This window comes from Enoplosus armatus, chromosome 22 (assembly GCF_043641665.1).
Source record: "Enoplosus armatus isolate fEnoArm2 chromosome 22, fEnoArm2.hap1, whole genome shotgun sequence".
Classification (NCBI taxonomy): Eukaryota; Metazoa; Chordata; class Actinopteri; order Centrarchiformes; family Enoplosidae; genus Enoplosus; species Enoplosus armatus.
Genome location: NC_092201.1, coordinates 16,374,781 through 16,388,706, shown reverse-complemented (window position 1 = coordinate 16,388,706; position 13,926 = coordinate 16,374,781). Strand labels below are relative to the sequence as shown.

The 13,926-nt window shown below is 49.2% G+C and overlaps 2 protein-coding genes across 2 annotated transcripts in view; one reads left to right on the top strand and one right to left on the bottom strand.

Annotated features, from left to right (window-relative positions):
* Positions 1-575: 575 nt before the first annotated feature.
* On the bottom strand, positions 576-2,591 carry mrps33 (mitochondrial ribosomal protein S33). The gene is made up of 3 exons (XM_070929042.1): positions 2,425-2,591; positions 2,017-2,244; positions 576-1,617 (listed from the first exon to the last, which is right to left on the bottom strand). Exons 2-3 carry the CDS (start codon positions 2,229-2,231, stop codon positions 1,512-1,514), a joined length of 321 nt encoding a protein of 106 aa, XP_070785143.1. The 5' UTR covers positions 2,232-2,244; positions 2,425-2,591; the 3' UTR covers positions 576-1,511.
* A 2,949-nt stretch (positions 2,592-5,540) lies between these two features.
* The window catches only part of tmem178bb (transmembrane protein 178Bb), a 66,103-nt gene continuing 57,717 nt past the window's right edge, over positions 5,541-13,926 (top strand). Inside the window, exon 1 of the mRNA XM_070929131.1 lies at positions 5,541-5,922. Coding sequence (XP_070785232.1) covers positions 5,541-5,922 — 382 coding nt within the window. The remainder of the gene's footprint in view (positions 5,923-13,926) is intronic.

The window sequence follows — 13,926 nt, the reverse complement described above, 5'->3', positions numbered from 1 at the left end:
AACCACAACTTTATTTCCTGGATCTTAGAGCTAGCTTTTCGAAACAGGGCCTCAACGGAGCCGACTCACACTTCAGGACCTGATTACTTAAGACGGTTAATCCAAAATGGATTCCCTTGAATTCTGGTCCTCTACATGTCTATCCAAATGTTTTTACTGCAAAGTGTAGCTAACGCAGTATAAAATATTGCAAAGAACCCACCCGCTATACTCAACGCAGATCATTTCCACTGAATACACATTTACATTAGGAATTAATTAGTGGGACTTTTGGGGGCTTTTGGGTCCAGAGGCCCGTTGGTTGGTCATCCAGGTTTGAAGCCCCATCTTTAACTGTGAAACTGGACCACTAAAAGCCTTTTTTCTGCATTTTATTGTTTTGATTTTCCTGTCCCGTACCTGACCCAGTGAATGTCAGAATTCTCTCAAAAGGCCTTGAGCTCGAGAGCTACGGGGTTCCACAGTGGAGATGTGTTTTTTTGGGGGGGGGTTTTTACACCTTATTTGGTAATAGCATCCCAACATCTGTGTACTGTGTTGTGAATTTCACAAAATTTGAACAGCAGGCACAAAGACACATTCCTCACATGGATTTTATTTTGAAAACATGAAAGACGTCCATTCCATTAGCCGCTAAAAGGCAACCCCAGCCAACACCTGACCAAAGTGTGTGTTGTAAAGCCATGAATCTCGAAAAAGACATGGGCCATAGGCTGTGGAGCGCCGACAGTGACTTTGGTACTTTGGCATTGAAAAACGAAACCTCAACGGAAGGAGGATACATTTGAAATGCATTGAAACACATTTTGGGTTTGTTGTTTTTTTTAAACGCTCTGCTTCCCCCTTCACGCCAAAATGTTGACCGAAAGTTGAAATTGAAGAAGGAAAAAAAAAAATCAGAAGATGGTCATTGAAAAACACATCAGAATGCAAGAAACATCAAAATAAAACCATTTTTCAATGCCTGCGTTATTCTTCAGTGGTAATACAACTTGGCTTGTTTCAATGTCAATGTTTCCTTTTTATTTCCCTCCGGTTCAGCTTCTGTTTTCAATGCCAAAGTTTTAAAGTCACCGTCCCGGGTACGTAATATGCTTCTTACACGTTTGGCGTGCTCTCAGGTGATCATAAGTCCATTTGAAACCTCGTGCCTCCGCGCCTTCCGCAACTTGGCGACTTTGTACCTTACCGCGACTTGAATGCGAGAGATCAAACGCTGTTCTGACAATGGAAAGGGTGGAATTTTACTTCAGTCCCACCGACATAGATGAGAAGGTTTCACGTGAAATGCTGACTTCAGTCATAATTCTTGCCAACATAGAAAAGCTTCAGACAAAAGCAACTGGACGGTCCTGACCAGACCAACTGAATTCTTTCAGGATTAGCATCATCCACCCCCCCCCTCCCCGCTGCAGTGACAGTGTATACAGTCCAATGCTGTCTGCCTCCATAAAAAGAAAAAAAAAGACATGAGTCCTGTGTCGTGATGGAGCCGTAGAAATGTTTGCGGCTCATTTCTTCTTGCCCGCTCTCTTCCCCTCTCCTTTCTTCGGTTTCCCTTTTCCTCTCAGTTTCCGCAGGCGGCGCATCTCCTCCTTGAAGTCTTCATGCTCGTCCCTGAGAGGGAAGAGAAAACATTTTTAATGAAAACTTAATTGCCATTAAACTTTCACCAAGCTTACTGAGGGTTGGGCTCCACACTAAACGCTCAAGAGTGTTTCTCCTCCTCTGCGGCAATGAAACTCAACTCTTCCTGCATGGATGTTTGACATTTGAGTCTTTCCTAGCCTGTCCCGGCAGGCTTTTAATGTGAAACTCGTGCAGGAAGTGTTGCGTGTCACTGACGGACGACGGGACAAAGAGTGGCGATGGAACTAGTGCTGCGGAAATGTAAGTTATACTGAATTTACCAGGGCTTGTTTCAGTGTGGAAGGTGTGTTCTACTAACATGGCACAAGTCACAACCTATGTCAACATCACAGGGGGGCGGGGCTTGAGCAGTTTCTACTCAAGTACCTGAACAGGCCCATGAACCTGAGCTTCTGGGTCATGGCGTAGTAAATCTTGTGCTGCGGGTACCAGTCGTACACCTCCTTCCTCTTAGCCACGGGAGGCTCCTGGAACAGCTGGACCACCTTCATGGACCTGGAGTCTGTGGGACGCACGACCTCCCCGAAGATCTGCGCGCTCAGCCTGGCCATGCGCACGGCGTAGTTGGACAGACCGGCCATGGCTGGGCTTGAACTGGGCGGAGAGAAGACACAATTCAATTTTTCCGCCCATGGGAATGAGCAGCGTCAACGTGTCATGCAATGTGTCAGTCCACATCACCCCGACGTAACATTGTGACTTCATGTTAGCGGAGTCACAACGTCAACGTCGGCTAACGTTAGCTTCCTCGGCAGCGACAACATGGTGTCTTACCGTCTTGTATCGTCTCGTGAGGACGTCTCGCACCGTTGTTTCGTCGGACGCTGAACGCACGCGAGCACAACGCACTTGTATTGTACTGACACCACTGTCACTGAAGCGCACGAGCGTTAACCTTCACACGCCATACTACCATCACAGACGTTGTCGCTGGCGTGACACAGTTCCCGTGGAGCCGATTGGTTAGTTGCTTTCACTTCCGGTTTCATGATTAAAAAGAAAAAAGTGTTACTTTATTTCCGACACGACACGTTTTGTTTTTTTTAATAAATTATGCATAAATGTATCAATAAGTCGTGATTAAAACTTAAATTTGACGGAGACACGCCCGCCTTTATTCGCAGTCCAATGTGTATTTTGTGCCATCAAGCGCTGGCCGGAAGTCCGTCGCTCTTAAGAGTCCGGTGGGGTTAGACAGGCTCTGCACAAAGTTCCGGTTATCAGTCGGCCGCTCAGTATCAGCTCTTGTAACGTAAAAAAAAAAAAAAAAAAAGCGCACGCACGCCCGTAGCGTATATGAGTATGTTTGATTGTGCGTGGCATTATGTATTCTTTTACTTATTCATTTGGCAGCGTCGTGGCCACCAAAAAAAAAGGCCACAACATGAACTCAAAGCGGGGCCGATGGGATTTAAAGATACAGGTCAGCCTGTATATTCCTCAGCACAAGAATGTACCTCCTGCTCCACACAGCCAAGCCTGTCTGTTACAGCTGAGATGATGAGCTTTACCAGCTGCGTGTGGCCTGTTTGGTGGGTCGATCTGTCCACTGTGAGATCTAGTCCACTCGTGGTTCCCAGAGGATGAATCCGAACGACTAAACTTCACTAATCCAACAAATAAGCAGAGGTTGTTTAGGGATGCAGCTGACCAACTGGCCAAAGCGTACCTTCAGACTGTCGCCCCCCCCCCCCCCCCCCAGGTGGGCTTTTTTGGAGTCTAAATAGAGTTTAAATGGAGTTTAAATATCTTCTTTTTTTTTTCCTTTGATGAAAGTAAAGCTGCTCTGAATAGCTTGCCGGTCTTCTGAACTATTGCACGTCATGCGCAAACGTCAAACGTTTGCTGGCCCCAGCTTCTTAAATGTGAGGATCTGCCGCTTTTTTCTTTGTCGTTTCTGACAGTGAATGAGTGCAGTCTTTTGGGGGGGGGGGGGGGGGGGGGTTTGGGCTGTTTGGTTGGACGAAAGAAGCAAATTTGAAGGCGTCACTTTGGGCCTTGGACTATTTGTATTGTGTCTTTACAATTGGCGAACAGAAGAGGGAGCCAGATATGAGCAAACTGAGCACCTCGGCCACAGACTCTTCTGGCCTGTTTTTCCAAAGGCCTCACCTGCGCAGCAGAGTGACACCTCCTGACAGGAAAAACACAGGAAGTAAATGACCTACTGTGCACCACGCCGTGAGCAGGGTTAGAATTCTGGGGGTTCCTTTCCGACCTTGGGTTACACCAGAGCGGCCGTTAAGTGAACAGGCCCCCGTGTATCATTGAATCTGTGAACATAACATTTGCGCTCATTCTTGCCAATGTTTATTGTACCCACAATACAAAAGCATCAGACGGAATGAACAACATTAGGCTATTGATGAATGAAGTTGCTGGTCTTAGAGCCCCGCCAAGCAGTGTGCGGCGACAGCACTTGTTTGTTTGGCCACTTGGGGGTCAAGAGGTAAACACGGTGCTATATCATGTGTCTGTTTGCTGCGGAGCGGGGCAGTGCGCGGTGGGGGTTCACCTGTGCCTTTTCTCAGAGTGGAAAAGCGGGATGAGGGGAGCTGCGACACTGAACCCAAAACAGTAAAGTTGTGGGTTATAATGCCAAGACAGTGAGCTGAAAGTAATCTGAGATCTCCGACACTTGTACTGGCAGGTGTTTTGAGGGCATGAAATGATAAGGATATGGTTCTCAAACTTCACATCAAGGACCCCTAAACTGTCCCAGCGTCCCCCATCTGATGTTTTATTACACTGTATGAAACACACGACCAAACTAGTCATACATTCTGTCATTGTGTTACTTATGGATGGAATTATAGTGGAAGTAAATGATTCCCCTTTTTTTTGCTGGGGACCCCCTGGAACCCCCTCAAGGACCCCTATGTGGGGTCCCCGGACCCCACTTTGAGAACCACAGGTTTAGAGAGTTCGGATCTAGTTGAACGGGTTATATATTGTATTGTTATATATATATTTTTTTTTTTTACTGCACATATTTGTGCTCAATCAAAGTCTCCGTGAGCCCACACGGTGCTCCTCCGGGCAGACCGGTGTTGATTGGTCCACGGACGGGGCCTGCTCCGCAGCGGCCGCCGTCCTCCTATCAAACGTGATGGGGCGGGGGGGGGGGGGGGGGGTACTGACTCCGCTCCGATCCCTCCACACTCTCCCTCTGCCGACGGACTGCGGTCTGCACGTCAGGTAGGCCCCCCCACATTAACGCCGTCGAATTCAAGCGCAGCTTGAGCCGCGTCACGGTCCCGGTTTCGTTTGTGAAAACAGGCTCCGGCCAAACGCGGCCGCACCATCCCATCCTCTCCCCAGCTGTGCGGCTGTCGCTGCACCCCCCCCGCCCCCCCACCTTTCTTTGCCTTTATCTTAGTGGGAGGGCCACGCAGTAAGGGTGTTTCGTGTCAAATGTGGGCCCGCCGTGTGCTTGACTTGAAGACCCGAACCCTGTGCCTGATGTGCGTTCTTTTTGTGCATGTTGGTGTCGCCCTGCTCAGACGGATGGATGCTGAAGATCCGGCGGCTGAGATGAGATAAGCCCCCCCCCCCCTGTCTCTCTCTCTCTCTCTCTCTCTCTCTCGTCTCCGCCGAGCTGCTGCAGCGCCGGGCACGCAGGGAAGACGTTGCCGAAAACCGCCGGCACACGGGGATTTAACCTTTTTTATTAATTATTATTATTATTATTATTTTACCAGCTGAGCCGTGTTACCGGAGAAAACAACCCCCCCCCCCCCAAAAAAAAAAAATAAGAGATTTCTGTTCGCCGCCCCGACAATGGTCCCAATGGTCCTCTCCAGAGGTGATGTGAGCTGAACTTCGCGGGGGAAGCCGCAGAGGAGCTGTCCGTCCGTCGAGGTGCTGATGCGGCTGTGACCGAAGCGAGCATGGCCGCCGGGAAGTTGCTGCTCTACGCCGGGCTCTCGCTCTCTCTCTGCGCCCTGGGCATGCTGGCCGTGGCGATGTGCTCCGACCACTGGTACGAGACCGACGCCCGGAGGTACAGGGAGCGGTGCCGGAGCTTTTCCAGCCGCCGCAAGGACCCGGGCTTCATCTACATCCCCAACAACAGCCTGCCGCTGCGGGCCAGCCGGAGCAGCCTGCCCCGCTGGGAGGAGAGGCTGCTGCTGGCCCGGAACCGGCGGCAGCTGTTCGCCATGAGCGCCGCGGACGAGTGCAGCAGGCAGTATAACTCGACCAACATGGGGCTGTGGAGGAGGTGCCACCGGCTGGGCTTCGACCAAGACGTCGAAGACCTCATCCGGAAAGGTAAGGACGGACCGAGACAAGTCGCGGAGGCAGCGGGCGCCGGCAGCGGCAGGGACTCGCTTGTGAAACCGCTCAGCCCGCATCTGTGGCGATTGCTCATTTCGACCAAAAGGGCGAACAAGGGCATCGGGCTATTTTCTTGCCGTTACGGGGGCCAAGTGTTTGTCCACAGGCACGCAGAAGCGCCACTTGGTGGGCATTCGGCCTGTGGCTGCAGACCCGTTTGTTGTCATGCTATTTTTTGCACGTTTTTTTTTTTTTTTTTTTTTTGTAAGAGGGGCGATAATTAATAATTAATTATGACGCGTGCCTGTCCCTGTTCTCGGGTCCGATTGTTGTCGCTCTCCTCGCAGTTCAAGTGGCGCTCGCCTGACCCCCCCCCCCCCCCCCCCCGCAACTGCAATGACATAATCGTTCCAGGGTGTATGGGCTCGCCAGTAACCACTCAGTGATGAGACAGGAAGAGGTGGAGGGGGGGGGGCACTCAGAGCGGTCTATTTGGTCTAATATCCTCCATCAAGAGTTCCGTTAGTTGCATTCTGCCCCTGCTTTGTTCTACAGGAGGAAGCCTTTACTCAGTCTCCAGAGATCCATCACTATCTATTAGGCCTAATGTGCATGGCTGGATTCAGCTGCTAGGTTGACCCCGGGCACAAAATGAGCTGGTGGGCCCCTAGGAACCCCCCCCCCCCATTCTTCCCTCCGTCATGTGTACGGCGTCCTGTACGCTGGTATAATACATGGCCATGTAAGCACAGTATCACAGTCTTAAAGGCCCCATGTTATGCTCATTTCCAGCTCTATATTTTAATTCTGGGACTCCACTAGAGCAGCTTTGCATGATTCACAGTTGTAAAAAGTCCTTATTTATCTCCTCCTGGCCCTTTCTGCAGCCCCCCAGTCCCCCCCCCCCCTCTGTCTGAAACAAGCCGTTTGAGACAAACTGAACAACCTCCAAATACCTGAAGAGTAGTTCCTGAGCAGAGCGCTCCAATAACTTAAGAGAGACTGAGCGGGTGGATGAGCGTCCCTGTACTTGGTGGGTGGAGCAGATGACCTGCTGAGGAGGGGCGGGGGGGGGGGGGGGGGGCGGGGCGGTGTGGCACTGTATAGCTGTGACATCACAACCTTACAGGAAGTCCTGACGGCTCGTTTAAAAAGGCGCAGTGTCTGAATTTATACAGTATTTAGAAGTATTTATACAGCACCCAGACCTGCTGCATAACCAAACAAGACATGGACATCTCACTTTCTACAATATGGGACCTTTTTAAAAGTCGATTTTGACACAGGCTCATTTTCAAGACAGGGCCTCAGCGGCAGGTTAAAAAGCATGACCCTAAACGGGGGCATGTGCAGGTTGCAGGTTCACAAAATTTAAAGACTTGATGCTTTTTGGTGTCTGATATCACTGTACTCTGAATACCTATGGGTGTTTTTTTTTTTGTTTTTTTTACATTTTCTACAACAAATATTTAATCCAGTGGTCCATGAAACACGATGAGAACTTGTTGCTCGAGCGCTTGAGAATGCAAAAGTTGCTCTAACAATAGGGCACACTTCCCGCTTCCAGAGAGATGATTCGTGGCCAACAGTGGAAAGTCGTGAAAATCGTGACAAAACTCAAAATGCAAGTTTCCGCCGTTGTTGCTAATGCCATACAGGTATGCTGTGTGTGTCACAAAAGACTGGGAGGCTGAGCTTTCCAATGGGGGTTCACTGGTCCGAGTCCAAGCTGGAAGAGGAGATGGTGTGTGCGCTCTCTGAATGCTTGCGCGCTTCAGCTGTGCGTCCCTACCATCTGCAGTAATGGGCAGCCCGCAAGTCAGTGTGCTCAGTGATCAGATGAATGCCCCCATAGAGGAGGGCCTGATCTATCCCGGCGCTCAGCTCCGCCGGCATGGATAAGTGCAGCGTGGGTTTGTTCTCGGTGTGCTCTACACGTACAGTAGCGTGTGAGCTCACTGGTAGTACGGCTGCTGGATCGGCATTTGGTGACATCCAGCAGCCAACTGCCAATGCTACCACTACTGCTACTCCTACTGCTTCTACTTCCTGCTTCTGACCCCTCGGTGCTTTAGTTTAAAAAGTTTGGCAGCCACTTTCGCATGTGTAGATGAAAAGCCAATAGTCAATAATCACTGCCAATGATGAATAAGTATGGCTGATGAGAGTACTTGCACCCGACTGAACATCGCATGCTGCGGTATTCAATTAGGGATGCAAGCTGTACTTTGAAGAACGGGACTGGCAGACCTATGGCGCATCATTTGATGGCACCCTCAACGTTTGCAACTTCAGTCACAGCATATAAGAAATGTGTCGACATACTATTGCCTCTACTACTCTTGTTACTACTTCTACTACTACTTCTACTACCATTGCCAGTGCTGCTGTACTACCGCTCAGCTACTGCTGCCACCACTACTACTACGACTGCTGCTGCTGCTACTTCAACTGCTACCGCTACCATTACTTTTACTGCTACTGCTTCCGCTACCACTGCTTCTACTGCTACTGCTACCTCGACTGCTATTACAACCATTGCTACTGCTGTATCAGCTACTGCTACCACTACTGCTACTTCACCTGCTACTGCTACCACCACTTTTACTGCTACTGTTACTTCACCTGCTACCGCTACCACTACTTTTACTGCTACTGCTACTTCAACTTCTACCGCTACCACTGCTTCTACTGCTACTGCTTCCTCGACTGCTATTACAACCATTGCTACTGCTGTATCAGCTACTGCTACCACTACTACTACTGCTACTACTACTACTTCAACTGCTACCGCTACCACTACTTTTACTGCTACTGCTACTTCACCTGCTACCACTACTTTTACTGCTACTGCTACTTCACCTGCTACCGCTACCACTACTTTTACTGCTACTGCTACTTCAACTTCTACCGCAACCACTACTTCTACTGCTACCGCTACCATTACTTTTACTGCTACTGCTTCTGCTACCACTGCTTCTACTGCTACCTCGGCTGCTATTACAACCATTGCTACTGCTGTATCAGCTACTGCTACCACTACTACTACTACTACTACTACTACTACTACTTCAACTGCTACCGCTACCACTACTGCTACTTCACCTGCTACCACTACCACTACTTTTACTGCTACTGCTACTTCAACTTCTACCGCAACCACTACTTCACCTGCTACCGCTACCACTACTTTTACTGCTACTGCTACTTTAACTGCTACCACTACTGCTACCTCAACTGCTACTACTACTACTACTACTACTACTACTGCTGCTGCTGCTACTGCTACTTCTCCTGCTACCTCTACTTAATGAAAAGGTCTGAGAGATTAAACATTTGTAGAGATATTGCTTTTTGTTTCTAAAATCCTGGCCACGGCCGTGTTAGTCGACGGGGGTCATGTTTAATGTAAATCCAGTATGACATTGTATTCACTCACTCCTTGCAGCAGCTTTCGCTGTCTGCTGTTAACGTCTGTTGTCGAAAGAACATAATTCTCATTTTTTTAAGGATTTCACGAGGTCAAAGGTCAGAGCAAAGCCTTCCCCCACATGCTGTTTCACTTTTATTCCATTTTAATCCCCAAAGTCAAATCACCGGCATACATACCGGATGATTTCTGTATCTACATCCACTAACTTGACCTTGTAAAATGGCGAGAAAACATTTGTGCAATTATAAGCCGCATTTCCGAAACCCACGATGACTCACTTCTCTGTCCATTTTAATGAGATAATGCTGTTTTCATAGAAATAAACATGATAAATTGTTGTTATATGTCAGGAATTAATTATAATCCAAAAGCAGCGTATCTCTGTACACAGATCAATCCCGCTTCCCTTTTGGATAGGGAATATAAATAAATAAATATGGAATATTTGAGGAACAGAATCTCCTGGGAATGAGCAAATATTGATAGTTAGCAAATAGCAAACTAAAAGTCACTTCTTTTACAAACAAAAATGTATTAAGATGTCTGATTTCCTTGCTCTGCAAGGTCCTGCGAGGTGAGGAAAAGTCCCCAACAAATCTGAAGAAAATCTCAAAAGCAGAAATTAGATTTGTGCACCCACTTCAATTTGAAAGTGGGGAAACACACCGTGGTGCCCATAAAAAAAAAAAACACACACACAAACATTTGACCCCGATTGAATGAAATAGTTGAATAAACCGATGATACGCTTCATGAGTCACAAACCGTGGCAGCAATAAGTGCGTCCAAGCCGCGTTTTTGTATTTGCATTTCTTTTTTTTTTTTAATTGCTTTGCATGTGTTTTTGTATGTTTTCTTAATTTGCTTAATGGCTTCTATATATATACTACTTAATTACATATATTTGTGAACATGAATGATATGATAATGCTACCGTGGAAGTCCTGATTAACCGTTACTGTGAGAATCAAAAAGGGATAGGATCCGGGCATATACTGGAGTTGACATGGGGTGGGGGGTGGGGGGGGGTTGTGCGGCCTTTCGTCTAAATAGGTCACTGCCATACTAGCAGCATAATTGTTGGTGTTCATTCGCCATACAAGTCATGTTGATAATCCGAGCAGTTGGCGTACGTCTGCAGCTCGGTTTCTGATTCCGCGGCACGATATGTGACCTCCTGGCTGCGGGAAGCAGCTCCCTGACTCTCATTCTCTCTCTGTTCTGTGTTCTGTCACAAGGAAAAACCTCCCGGAGAGAGAAAGGTTGAGATGAAACAGCAGCAGCAAAAGGCGTCAGGCGACAACGTGGTTCGGGACCAGAGGATGAGAGGAAAGAGAAAAAAAAAAAAAAAAAAAAAAAAAGAATGGAGGGAAGTCAAGGATGGCTGTGGAGATGTCAGAGAGGGGAGGATTACACAGAGAGGAGGAGGAGGGTGGGGTGGGGGGGGGGGGGGTCCTCATCTTGCGCCATCTGTTGTCGCTCTGTGAGGAAAAGGCCTTTCAGGTCCTAATCAAGACATTCACAGTCCCGTCCAAGCACAAAGAGCAGGGAGAGAGAGGCCCCGGATTGGATTACCTCGCTCCCCAAGGGCCCCCCTATCATGGGGAGGGCTAAATTAGACACTGCGGGAGGCTAAAGGTGCCCCACGGGTTTCCTGCCAATGACCCCGCTGGCAAAGATGCTCATCAAATAGACTCATGGAAGTGGTGGAGGGCGGGCGGGCGGGCTGGGGCGGCTGCTTTCACTTGTAGTTTGACTGGCTGGTGGATGATTATTAGTGGGAGTGGGTTAGGAGCAGATCGTTCGTCCTCGGGGTGCAATTACAGTGACATTTTTCAGCTTTGTATTTGTGAAGCAGACTTGCGACGGGCAGCGTGGGGGAAAAAAAAACGACCCGGCGCCTCCATTGCCCACAAGGCGACTCGGGGCCGGAGAACTGGGCCGCGTTCGGACGCTTGCAACGAGGCTAGCGCGGCCTCAAGCCAAGATGAGGCGCGAGGCGGCAGGGGGGCAGGCGGCCACGCCCACTCAGGAGACAGGAAGGCATATCTCCTTCTGCTGGAGGGGTCATCTTTGCATTGCGCTCTACCTTTTTTAAGATGGCTCCAGATGAATCCGGAGCCATCTTGTGTTGGAGATAGGCTATTTACGCGCGAGGTGGTTTGTTGCAGCAGACACAGGGGGTTCTCTCGCCTTCCTAGAAACAGTTAAATTATTCAGACGCATGTGGCAGCACTCCTTGCCCATTAGTGCCGTGCAGTCTGCAGCCCGGCCGAGGAGACTGACTGATTGCCTGCTAGCTGCTGCTGCTGCTGCAGCCATTTACACCCCGAGACTAATGAAACACAGACACAATACGTTCCAGGCTGCGTGTTCGCCAGGGATCGGTGATGCCATCCACCCAAATGTGACTTCTTTTCGGCAGAGAGTAACGCCAAGTGCGCTTGACTGTCACGTAATGCAATTAAAACGTCTCACTTCTTGCGTGTCACCTGGAATGTATTCCACTCCGTCATTTGATGCAAACCGTTTCATATCGTAATGCTACTCGGGCACCGGGAGCAGCGTGGCTCCCCCTCTGACAAAAGCCAAGCACGCATAGCTGAGTGGGATCTGAAGGCGGAGCCGCCATTTGCGTTGTCCAGTAACTACTGGTGATCTACTGGTGAGGCAAAAATTGGACAAAATGAAACTCATCGTAAGCGTCAGGCAACTTTTCATTTCAGGATCACTCAGATGTCCCGAGTGGTGTTTTAAAGGCCCCATATCGTGCTCATTCCAGATGCATATTTTTATTCTGGGACTCCACTAGAGCAGCTTTGAATGATTCACAGTTGAAAAAAGTCCTTATTTGTCTTCTCCTGGCCCTTTCTGCAGCCCCTCAGTCCCCCTCCCCCCTCCCCTCTGTCTGAAACAAGCCGTTTGAGACAAACTGAACAACCTCCAAACACCTGAAGAGTAGTTCCTGAGCAGAGCGCTCCAATAACTCAGACAGACTGAGCAGGTGGATGAGCGTCCCTGTACTTGGTGGGTGGAGCAGATGACCTGCTGGCGGGGGGGGGGGGGGGGGGGGCGAGTGCGCTGACTGTACAGTTGTGACATCACAACCTTACGGAAGTCCTAACGGCTCGTTTTAAAGGTTTCTGAATACGGGGTGTTTTGATCCTTTCCCAGTATTTATACAGCACCCGGACCTGCTTTATAATCCAACAAGGACATGGAGATCTCACTCTCTACAATATGGGACCAGATCAGACGTGGATTCAGTTTCAGTCTGTAATTTCCATGTTTGTGAGGTGACAGAAGAATATCTTGATCGCTATGTTTCACGAAGCATTAGCATAACGTGTGCCTGCAAGCGAATGACCTTCTTTCAGTTGTCGCCGGAGGTTTTTCATTCTTGGAATATGGCTTCGTGCGGAGGACGCACTAGTGTAGTCAGTAATTCGAGTTCCTTTCCATCTGAAAGGGCAACTGTATATTTATTTACATGTCTCGCGTTACTGGTCCTGGTGACGCTTGTGGACTCTCGCGATTCGATTCTGATTCGATTCTGATTCTTGGTTTCATGATTCCATTCAGAATCAATTCTTTTGACGTCTGACAGGACAGACGGGGGGGGGGAGAGAAAAGCAATTTATTTGCTAAAGGAGCTCTTGCTTGGAATGGCCGCCATGCACATTTCCCGTCAGCCAACCTGCAAGGAATGGATTCATACGTGAATGTACTGTAGAATACGGTGTTGTACACCGTTCGCATGATGCGTTTCCGTCGCCGCTCAGCTCAGTCGCTCCAAAACAGAGCACGCACAGTATATCATGGTCATTTAGCGACACGAGAAAGTCCTCTGACGGAAAAAAGGAAAACGATGACGGCAGCTTAGAATGGCTGATTCCCGTTTGGGTTTTCACCGCGGCCGTTTGAAAAGGCCAGAGCCAGCGAGCGGCTCCCGCTGGGCGACTTACTCATCGTGAAGTCAGCTCGACTCCCGTGACCACAGGCAAAGGAGATGGGGGAGAGTCAGAGAGAAGGAGAGGAGGAGGAGGAGGAGGAGGAGGAGGCGAGGGGGAAGGAGGAGAGGCAGGATGTGATTTTGTTTCCACACAGCCACACAGCCAACATCAATGTTTGATGACCTCATGCTCTCTCCCACAGACCAGCCACGGCAGCACACACACACACACACACACACACACACACACACACACACAACACAGAGCATGTGCAGCCTCGGGACAGCCACCATTTACAGTTCCTGCACGCGCACACTAACATAACATACACAATATACATAATGGAGTGCCGCAGGAATGAGTCCTAACACACGGAAATGTTAAAAAACACTTTCGGTTCCCTCGCCTGGAAGTCAGTGGGGTTTTTTTGAACGGTTAATCGTCAGATTAACGAGACAAGAGACAAGTGCTGAAACGCAGGCTTTAATGTGGGGTTGGGAAGTGCTTTCTCAACGTGTTGGCGGGTGAATGTGTCCTGAGTGACGTGGGTTTACGCGTAAGATTCCGTTTGAATGACTCCGGCACGCGGAGTTGTCACGCAAGCCGTGGGTG